Consider the following 10,831-nt stretch of genomic DNA (forward strand, 5'->3'; position numbering starts at 1 on the left):
TTTATGATAGTTTGGAGGTGATTGAGCTATTGCAGAGAGATGTTAGAAAAATGTGGATTTTATATGTGCCAAATTTTGTGTGGATTGTCTAAAATCAATAAGGTGAAAATCTTAAGTTAGGAGGTCGATTTTTTAGAATAAGTATTTACTAAGGGGCGTTGCACTGATCATTGCATAAAAATGTCCAAAACTGAGAATGAAACAGGTGGCTAGCCTACTTGATGGAAAAATACTTAGCCAATGGAAGTCATATCTTGGAAAAAGAGTGAAAAGAATAAAGTTTGGGTGTATATTTTACGAGCATAGAAATGACATATTTGATCTTAAAGAATCGGGAATTGAATCAATTTATGACTTCAAATAAGTAGAGATTGATTTAACACCGTGATTTTGAAGTAGTTTATTGTTTCAACTTGAAAATTCCAATCTTGTAATTGAATCAATAGCATTACTCTTCTTCTTCTTTTTCCTTTTTAAACTACCCATGTTTCAAATGAAGTAACTTTCATGTTACTTTTTCTTTTTTTTTTCTTTTTTAAACTACCGATGTTTCGAATGAAGTAACTTTCATGTTACTTTTTAAAAAGGAAACAATAGAGCACAAGGAACAGTGAGGTCAAAATAAACTTTGTCAGCCCCTTGGACCAAATAATATGACTACCAATATTGGTTAAAGCCCGATGGAATTACCTTTTGAAGAAATTACATCATTCCAGTTCTTTAAAGATAACAATTCAAAAATCAGGATTGATGTATCATTATTCACAAATCAAGTTCCCATCTATCAAAACCCTAATTTATTTCCACAACTCTCCTCCCAACCATCTCTCTCCAGTGAATCGCCCCCTTCATTCTCTGTGTACGAATCCAATGCAATCACGAACTCCTCATCTTCCTATTGTCGCCGTCCGTCGTCGTCGCCCAGTCCATCACCTACCTTCAATCCATATGACTCTAGAAGGAGTGCAAATCGTTGGTCAGAAAGAGCGCGAATCACCTCGAGTTGCGATGTTATTTTACCTATATTTGGCAACTGCAAATCCATCCACGGCCGTCGTCGCTCACTACAGCATGGATCAGTGGTAGTGGTCATTTTTTGTTACTGTTTTGATGTTAGTTGTGGGTTGTTTTACTTGTTTTCGGCTTTGCAAGTGGTTGTAGTGGTGAGGTGGTAGTGGTGTTGGTGGTTATTAAGTGGTGGTGTTTCGACCGTCATACTTTATGTGCAACGTTGCCATAGGGACTTTGGTAGGGAAAGTCTTTGTTGTTGAGGGCATGGTGAGTTGGTGTTGGTGTGGTTGTGATGGTAGCGACTGTGGTGGTGTGGGTCCAGATTTGGGTGGTCGTGTTGTGATAGTGGTGAGGTGGTCATGTTGGTGGCAGTGGTGTTGTGTTATTATTATTGTTGGTGGTAGTTGTGAGGTGGCGACGCAACGACGGGATGGGATGAAGAGTGTCTGTGACCAACTATTTGGTCGATTTGTAACCAAGTATTGGTGGTGGATCAAGGATTGGGATCAGGTGTTTGGTGTATGTGATCAATTATTTGGTTCTTTGTGACTAACTATTAAAATGTGACCTTAAAATTCGATAATTTATGCCCAAAAAAATAATCTTTGACTAACAAATTCGAAAATATGTGACTAATAGATAAACTGTGACTTATAGTTTTTTTAATCTATAACCGATTAAACAAACTATGACCTGTAAAATTATTAATTTGCGACATCGAAATAATCCGTAACCAATTAATTTAACAATATGTGACTAATAAATAAGATGTGGCCTACAATTATGTACATGTGATCAATAATTGTATAACTATGGTCTTTTTATATTTAATTAAAAATATCATACCTAGTTTTGCACTTTCAAACCATACACTGACTTGTGATTTTGTGTAAACTTAATCACTAAGGGTGTGTTTGATTACATTTATTTTCCATGAAAAATATTAGTTTTCCATCCAAATTCCTATTTGGAATGTTTGATTGCTATTTTTTTCCATGGAAAATATTTTCCAATTTTTGAAAATATGCCTAATTTTTCTTGTTTTTAAGGAAAATATTTTCCTTGGGTAGAAGTGGTTTTTATTTTTCACAAAAAATGAAAAATATTTTCTTTTCTAGGTAATATTTTCCAGTCAATCAAACAAGTTATAAATTTTTCCATTTTAACTTATTATATTTAATTAATGAATATTTTTAATTTTGGTGTTTGCTTACTGGCCTTATATAGCCCAATTAAAAGACAATTTTTTTGGCGTAATCCAACTAAAGGCCTGTGTCTTCTGTCTTATTAATAGAGAGCAATAGAAGTGTGTACTGGCAAAAAATTGTCAACATTTTAGTGTGGAGGAGAGGGTAAAAGGGAGACGTGTTCATCGCCTTCCTGGCACCAATTGCAGTTTTGCGGTGATTTCTACAAGGATAACTATCTTCTTCATTTGAAGGTAATATCAGATCCATTTGAGTAAAAACATCCTTTAAATCTATTTGGTTTTGATTGTTTTGTGAATGATTTAATTCCAACACATCCTCGATCTAAGATTCCGTTCAGCCTTATCGCCATTATTTTCTTCTAGCTCCTCAATCGGCTTTACGTGTTTATTTTGCACTCGATTTGATTGTTGTGAACCGTTTAATTCCAACACAAACCCGATCTAAGATCCGTACGGCCGTATCGCCATTATTTATTTCTACCTTCTTGGAATTTAGTTTTTTTTACAAAATTGCTTTTTTTATGGTAATTTTCGTCACGCACCAGCGATTTTCTTGACAATCTCTCTCTTGAATTTTTTTTGTGTTTGTTTGTGGTTTTCTCCTTGCCTTTAGAACCGGGCGCTCTCAAGTGTAATTGGTGAAATATCCAGTACCAGAACCCACCCACTAGACCCTGGTTGATACCTTTTTTGGGGGAAAGAAGCATTCTTTATTTTATTGGAGGTCTATATTCATTAGGATTTCAAGGTTTTGGGTAATATAATTCTTGAAATTTTACTTTTGTTTTCTATTAGAAGGAATTTATCTATACGTTGAAATATCCAAGTTCTTGGGAAATTCAAAATGCACGGTCTTTTATTTTCTTCTTCTAATTCTTCATTTGCATTTTTTACATTTCTCCTGTGCTTTGCTTTTTCTATCAAGATTATAATCAGCTGCCCCTGTTTTTATTTTTAACAAAGCTTGTAGCTCCTGGAGATTTCTGAGACACTATGGCGAGTGTTGACGAACCACTGTATCCAATAGCAGTATTAATAGATGAGTTGAAAAACGATGATATTCAACTGCGGCTGAATTCCATTCGCCGACTGTCTACCATTGCACGTGCCCTTGGGGAAGAGAGGACACGGAAGGAGTTGATCCCCTTTTTGAGTGAGAACAATGATGATGATGATGAGGTTCTTCTCGCTATGGCTGAAGAGTTGGGAGTGTTTATTCCTTACGTTGGAGGGGTGGAGCATGCCCATGTATTGCTCCCACCTCTGGAAACACTTTGTGCTGTGGAGGAGACCTGTGTGAGGGACAAAGCTGTGGAGTCTCTGTGCAGAATCGGGTCACAGATGAGAGAAAGTGATTTGGTTGATTATTTTATTCCTCTCGTGAAGGTTAGACAACACCTGGCCATCATTCATAAGCATGCCAATCTTTTGAGCAATGTCATCTTTGTTACACATTCGGCATAGACAACTGGCATATATCAGTTTGGAATAACTATGATGCATAAGTGGACTTTTTTATCTGTTCCTTTCTCGAGTAACCTCGGGAAATTTTCATATTTATTTGAAGTATGAAAGTGGAAAAAATTGAACACTTATATTCTGTTGCTTTAGAGATTCTCACATAGGACACATGCGTCAACTAGCTTTTAGTGTGAGATCTTGCTGATTTAATTACTTCATTTAAGTGCTGCTATTTTTACTTTTGTTTGCTGTTTGTTTATTACTTTTGCTTACAGAGGCTGGCAGCTGGTGAGTGGTTTACAGCTCGAGTTTCAGCTTGTGGACTGTTTCATATTGCTTACCCAAGTGCCCCAGACATGTTGAAGACAGAAATACGGTCAATATACAGCCAATTATGCCAAGATGATATGCCAATGGTGAGAAGGGCTGCTGCGACAAACTTGGGGAAATTTGCTGCAACTGTTGAAGCCGCTCATCTCAAGAGCGACATCATGTCCATGTTTGAGGATCTTACACAAGATGGTAAATATTTTTTTAACATTTTCAGTCCTCCAGTTGTTAGTAACTGTGAATATATTCTCACTAAAGTGTTCTTGCTTAAACTAAATGAGAATAACATTTCAATAGTGACCAAAGGAGAAACAGAAGCAGTAGAAGTTGTTGAAGGGTAATTGCTAAAATGCAATAAACTGCAGCATCAGTACTTTTGTTCTTGAAAGTATTAGCAATATTGTTCATCTGTATTTTAGAAGTGAACTCAACCATTTTAAGTTTAAATTATTGGGGTTTACTTCTGGTGGATAATGTAAGACTACAATGACATGCAATGGAATAATTGGGTACTGGGTTGTTTTTATTTTGTGAGGCGACGTGTAAGTTTCTAGGCTTTTTGTGACGAAAGCGTCAAGACTAGACAATGAAATAATTCAAAAGAATACTAAGATACAAAAATATTATCATCTAAAAAATCTGTGATGTAACAGATTAAAAAAATTATTATAAAGTGTAACAGGAAAACAAACATTAAATAAATCGAGAATGTAGCAAATAATAAGTTCTCAAATTAGTATTCACATAATAAAATTGTAATCTATAGCTAAAAGCATAAATATCTCAGAAATCTCCTGTGTCATCATCACTACTAGCAGGATCTTTAAGGGAATCATTGACATATTAGATTCCTCTATCATCCTCCTTGTGCTATTGTCTTCTTTTCATTATTTCTCATCATCTTCTTCCTGTAACCGTGCCTTCTCCTTCCCCTTAAGCTTCCATATAAAGGTAGAAAAAGCAAACAAAAAACGTTGTCAAATATTCTGTGTTATGGAAAAGTCTCTCCCAAAGCTGAGGCCTGTAATAGAATAACTGGAAAAAGCAACACAAATAAAGAAGATGAAGCCTTAAGGAATAAACCGTAGTAAGTAAATGCATTTACCTCACAAAAGATGCTTACGGATGATTCCTGAGGTGTTAGATGAAAGCCTCACGTGAGGCTGGACTCAGGACGTAAGGTTTAAACAACCTTTTTTAACATGATTTTGTGTTGATAATGAACAAAATTAACTTTATTAATGCCTCTTTTCAGACCAAGACTCTGTTCGGTTACTCGCTGTTGAGGGCTGTGCAGCTCTTGGCAAATTGTTGGAGCCTCAAGATTGTGTTTCACATATTCTCCCTGTAATTGTCAACTTTTCACAGGTACAATTCAAAATGCACTCTACGTTGTTCTTTCTGTTGTCTTTGCCTTACCTGCTTTTTAAGTCTCTTCTCGGTAGCCATTTTTCCTAGATTGTCATAGTTGCTTTATAAAGATTTTTAGGCATTTACGTGGATAATCACCATTGTCAATACAGCAATTTTTTTCTTGGAAATCTTTTTATGTTCTTATGATATGTAGTTGTACAGTCATGGTCGATTAAAATGTTTTCTATTGTTGCCTACTGTCTTCGTCTTAACATTGCATATTCATATTTGCAATATATTTTTTGGGTCATGCAAGGTTGCTATATTATCATATCAGGATGTCTTACATTGAATGCTTAAGTTCATCTCCGCCAGTTGTTGTAGCTTAATGTTTTTTGACCCTAACATGTCAATCACATATATCAGGATAAGTCTTGGCGTGTTCGGTATATGGTTGCTAACCAGTTGTACGAGCTTTGTGAAGCAGTGGGACCTGAACCTACTAGGTAATTATTTAATCTATCACTTCTATTTTTCCATGTTCTGCATCTCGTAATATTGTATCATATGTGAATTTTTCTGGTTCCACCGTTGGTTAATTAAGTTATTGATGTCACATGGCAAAATAGTTACACAATGCTATTGAGAAACAATCCATTGGTGCTCGCTATTTTGTTCCGTCTTCAGTAATCTTACAAAGAATGGGCAGATAACTGGGAAGCGGATGGTCAAACAACTGACAGGAAAAATGTCAAATAATTAAGACCTTACTTGCTAGTTATATGCCAAAATGTGTACTTGTCAAATTTGTGCATAACACATGGTTATTATTTGAATAGTACAGAAGCACGTCTCTGTACTTGTTATAAGAAGTTATGAACTTAATTTTTTTTTTTATAGTTGCGAAGGGAAAGCACTTCCTAAACATGTCATCAGAAATCGTATGTAACCATGTATCCTTTAGTTGGATTTTTGTCAAGTTTTACTTTCAAATATAACATTGATGTTTTCCTTTATTGTGCAAGAATTTTGTATCTGAACTCCTCATTTTGTTTAAAGTCAAGCAATAGAGAAGTGAAAAATGTGTGACAGACTGACAGGTATCTGGGAAAAAAAATACTTCAGTGTGAACACTCTCATTGAAATGTCGTACACAGCCAAGAATGTCTAGTGTGTGTGTGTGTATGACTCCGACGCCTTGGTGGTGGTGTCTATACTTTAGTTGTCCTTGTATCTTGAAGTATGTGATTATTGTGGTTATATGTTTCAAGGACGGATTTGGTTCCTGCTTATGTGCGGCTACTTCGAGATAATGAGGCAGAAGTGCGTATAGCAGCTGCTGGTAAAGTCACCAAATTCTGTCGGATTCTTAACCCTGACCTTGCTATTCAGCATATTCTTCCATGTGTGAAGGTACACACCAGGGCTCTTACCCAGCTGTATTTACCTATTAGTTAATGAATATATTGTTGACGTGATGCTGTGTATCCTTCCACTATCACTTAATTAACAGTGACATCTGGCAGGAATTATCATCAGATTCATCGCAACATGTTAGGTCTGCTTTGGCTTCTGTTATAATGGGAATGGCCCCTGTATTAGGAAAGGTAAAAGCATTTATTTAAACTTTGAAGTTGAGGGAAATTCTTGTTCTTTAATTATTTGATTATTGGATCCACAGCTGGATTAGGATTTTTTTTTTCTTTCACCTGTAATTATTCATGTAGTTTAACATTAATGTCAAAGACTGTCTTATCTTTGTAATGTTTTAATTTTATAGTCTTGTCCAATGGTCATGAGACTAGAAAATGGTAGAGTGTACTCCATGCATTCCAGGCGAGGTGCCATAAAAATATTTATTATTTATTATAGCATGAGAAGTACCTAATTCACTAATTGTGTCAAACGTTATTATGGTAACCATTTTGATCTAAACTTGGTTAGCTACTAGATCCTAAAGCTGTTGCCTTAATATAGTTTTAAATTTTTGGTTTCATGTCTGCACATTGTTCATTAAGCCTTCGTTACTTGCAATCTTGGCATACGGCTATCTATGTAGATATGGTTTCACTGCTGCTTGCTGTACTTTCTTTCTACAAAATGTTTATGCATTTCATTTCATCTTTTCTTTCTGGTTTAAAACCTACTGTATGTTAACTACGTATTTTTGTGGAGACCATTTACTTGCACCATTATAATGATTGTTAAGCCCACCGATTATCAGTTTCATAGTGGATTTTCTTAAGGATGTGCATGCTCAGTATCATCTGAGTGTAGAAAAAAGAAAATTGTTGCACTTAATTTGTTCTTAGATATTGTTAACAAAAATGAAAAGATGAAATAATCTTGGATGCTTTCCATCTGTTCTTAGACTATTGATGGGTCCAGCTGAATATTTCACTCCAGCGTAGGTTCCCCAGGATGATATTTGTTTGGTATGAGTATAACAACAGTTCATCCAAGTTTTAATCTGTGATTCCATTACCTTGATGTGTACTGCTGTTCTGCCTGTGGCATTTTTACATCCATATTTCCTCATATTTCTTTATATAATTAAATTTACAATTGATAATCTACATCTTTCGTGGCACCCTTGTAATGTTGCTGTGCAGTTTTTTACCCTGGGTTTTCCTGGTGGTTGCAGGATGCAACAATTGAACAACTTCTTCCAATATTTCTCTCCCTTTTGAAGGATGAATTTCCAGATGTACGCCTTAATATTATTAGCAAGCTTGACCAAGTTAATCAGGTTTGCAGTCTTTTTTAGGTGTCAAACTGTGTTCTACAGAACTGTTTGTGGTTGATTACTATGTCAACCTTTTATAACTGGGTTCAACTCCTAGTATTTATTGCTCTTTTCTGTTCATGCAGGTTATTGGAATTGATTTACTTTCTCAATCTTTATTACCAGCTATTGTTGAGCTGGCAGAAGACAGGCATTGGAGGGTTCGACTTGCCATCATAGAATACATACCATTATTGGCTAGTCAATTGGGCGTAGGATTTTTCGATGATAAGCTGGGTTCCCTTTGCATGCAGTGGCTACAAGACAAGGTTAGTTCTCTGCTCATGATTTTGTCATCAGTTGGAATGTGGAAGCATCACATGCTCCACAATTTTGTTCTTTTTGTCTTGAGCTGAATGCTCTGATGCTACGGAAGCTGTCAGTTTGAAATTTGAAGTCCAACTAGACCTTTATGCGTTGACCTTTTCCTTGTTTATCTTCGGATGAGTCAAGTGAAAATTATTGATAATAAATGCACAAAGAGGTTAAAGTTTGATAAAATTTTCCTTCCTCCTTTCTCTGATCTCCATCTGTCATTTATCTTTATTTCCTTTGTTATTTTTTCTCTCTTGTACAGGTATATTCTTCCTTCCATCTTTCCTGCTATTTGCCCTTGTCATTGTCACTGTTGATGCACATTGAGGAAAATACCTTCAAATAGATATGAATTACTTGTCTAACAATTCTGTGATTCAATTCAGGTTTATTCTATCCGAGATGCTGCAGCTAATAATTTGAAACGCCTTGCAGAAGAATTTGGTCCAGATTGGGCAATGCAGCACATAATTCCTCAGGTTTGTGGTTGCTATCTGAAAATGCTCCCCCTTTTGTTAAGCTTTGATTGGAAATACTTGCATTTCAAATAACTTCTCTGCTGGTATGGCTACCAATAAGTTTTTCCTGGTAAATGGAATCAAAGTTGACTTCTTGATAAAAAAAAAATTTCAGCTTCATGGTTGATTCGAGCTTGAAATGGATTTTTTTTTTTTCCTCCTCTTTGATTTGAAACTTTTAACAACAGTTGAATGGACTAATTGCTAATAGTTTTTATCATGAGATAATGCAGTCTTAGTCTAGAATATAGAATTTGTTGGAAAAAGAAAACATATACGTCTAAACGGTCTCATTGTGCATGCAGGTTTTGGACATGGTAAACAATCCACATTATTTGTACCGGATGACTGTTCTTCGTGCGATTTCATTACTTGCTCCTGTCATGGGTTCGGAGATAACATGTTTGAAATTGTTGCCCGTGATTGTTACTGCATCCAAGGACAGGTAATTTTGTTTCCGGGAAGTTCATTTATGAGTTATTGATTGTTGCACACATTTTCTTTTTCTAAAACTGATAAGCTTAGTTATGTTGCAGAGTGCCGAACATTAAGTTTAATGTGGCGAAGGTGTTGCAGTCCATCATTCCCATTGTTGATCAATCAGTTAGTTCACTTTCTCCTATTACTCACGTTTTTGCATAAATTAAAAAGGGAAAAAGAAAATATAAGAAATCAATTTTGCCTGTTTCACTTTGCTTGATATATAGCTAATATTCATTATACTATTGTGATTGAAAACTTGCACGTTTGATTGAAAACTTGCACGTTTGTCTAAGCTCTTTCCAACCATCTGAAATTCCGTCTTGCTGTGTAGGTTGTGGAGAAAACCATCCGCCCCTCTTTGGTAGAGCTTGCTGAGGATCCTGATGTTGATGTCCGGTTTTTCGCCAATCAAGCACTTCAGTCAATAGATCATGTCATGATGTCGAGCTAGAAAAGTTGTGGTTTGGATTTCAGTGCTATAGTTTCTATTCATATGCACTATAAAATTGCTATTTTTGCTTTAGAGATGTAATTACATTACTCCTCTCTCCTGTCCGTTAGTGATGTTTATATATTGTTGTTGGTGCATGTTGGTGATTCTTGTTGGCATGTGAACTTGCATTGTATTTTCTTGTAAATGGCCAAGAACGTTAATACATATTGATACGCACAATTTGCATAACTCGAGCATGAACTCGCAAAGGGAAACCCCGAGCACTATCAGAACAATGATGAACGTGTTCATTATTAAGCACATCATCGGGTCTCAAACCCCCAACCCGTGCCCCTACAACATGAGAGCCATGCCTTTTAAACCAGGTCGTCCTTGGAGTAATTCATTGTCGGGTATTGTCTTTATTGTCCAGGTGAAAGCAACCTCTGGGAGTTCCCTTAGCTTGGTCTTCACGATGTTAAAGTTATCCTAGTAGGACTTCAACTCGACATTTTTAACCTAATCCAAACGCCGCCTCTATAAATGCAGGTCTCTGATTCATTGTTTAGGGCCTTTTTACATAATTTCAATCCATAGCCTTACATAAATTCCATTCTTGTTATCTTGAGTATTAAAGGAGCGATAATGACACACCTCGGCTCTGTTTTAGGTATCAGATATTCTATTAATGCTCATGTTCATCGTCAAGCTCAAGAGTCGTAAGGTGCAGATTTTTGTTAACATCATTGGTGCCGTCTATGGAATATACTACCAAAAGCCATAGTTAATACACGTTTAGGACCTCCTATAACAAGCTCATCTGCTCTAGTTCAACCTCTTGCCAAGGATTTTTCGATCCTTCCAGAGGTGCAGCCAGAAGTACCAACACCCCAACATGCAATTTTTACTTTCGAGGCATTAGAAGATTTTAG

General features: G+C 36.1%; 1 protein-coding gene across 1 annotated transcript; it reads left to right on the plus strand.

Annotated features, from left to right (window-relative positions):
• The first annotated feature begins 2,261 nt into the window (after positions 1 to 2,261).
• On the plus strand, positions 2,262 to 10,124 carry LOC111378836 (serine/threonine-protein phosphatase 2A 65 kDa regulatory subunit A beta isoform). Its single transcript, XM_023002106.1, has 13 exons — positions 2,262 to 2,452; positions 3,185 to 3,607; positions 3,958 to 4,204; positions 5,268 to 5,380; positions 5,792 to 5,871; positions 6,637 to 6,778; positions 6,892 to 6,972; positions 8,010 to 8,114; positions 8,237 to 8,419; positions 8,852 to 8,944; positions 9,289 to 9,428; positions 9,520 to 9,586; positions 9,798 to 10,124. Exons 2-13 carry the CDS (start codon positions 3,215 to 3,217, stop codon positions 9,915 to 9,917), a joined length of 1,764 nt encoding a protein of 587 aa, XP_022857874.1. The 5' UTR covers positions 2,262 to 2,452; positions 3,185 to 3,214; the 3' UTR covers positions 9,918 to 10,124.
• The last annotated feature ends 707 nt before the right edge of the window (positions 10,125 to 10,831 follow it).

Source organism: Olea europaea, unplaced genomic scaffold (assembly GCF_002742605.1).
Source record: "Olea europaea var. sylvestris unplaced genomic scaffold, O_europaea_v1 scaffold188, whole genome shotgun sequence".
NCBI classification, from domain to species: domain Eukaryota; kingdom Viridiplantae; phylum Streptophyta; class Magnoliopsida; order Lamiales; family Oleaceae; genus Olea; species Olea europaea.

Coding starts and splice junctions, on each gene's coding strand:
- LOC111378836 (XM_023002106.1), top strand. CDS start 3,215: ATGGCGAGTGTTGACGAACCACTGTATCCAATAGCAGTATTAATAGAT. Junction 5,872..6,636: donor GTGGGACCTGAACCTACTAG/GTAATTATTTAA, acceptor ATATGTTTCAAG/GACGGATTTGGTTCCTGCTT. Junction 6,779..6,891: donor ATATTCTTCCATGTGTGAAG/GTACACACCAGG, acceptor GACATCTGGCAG/GAATTATCATCAGATTCATC.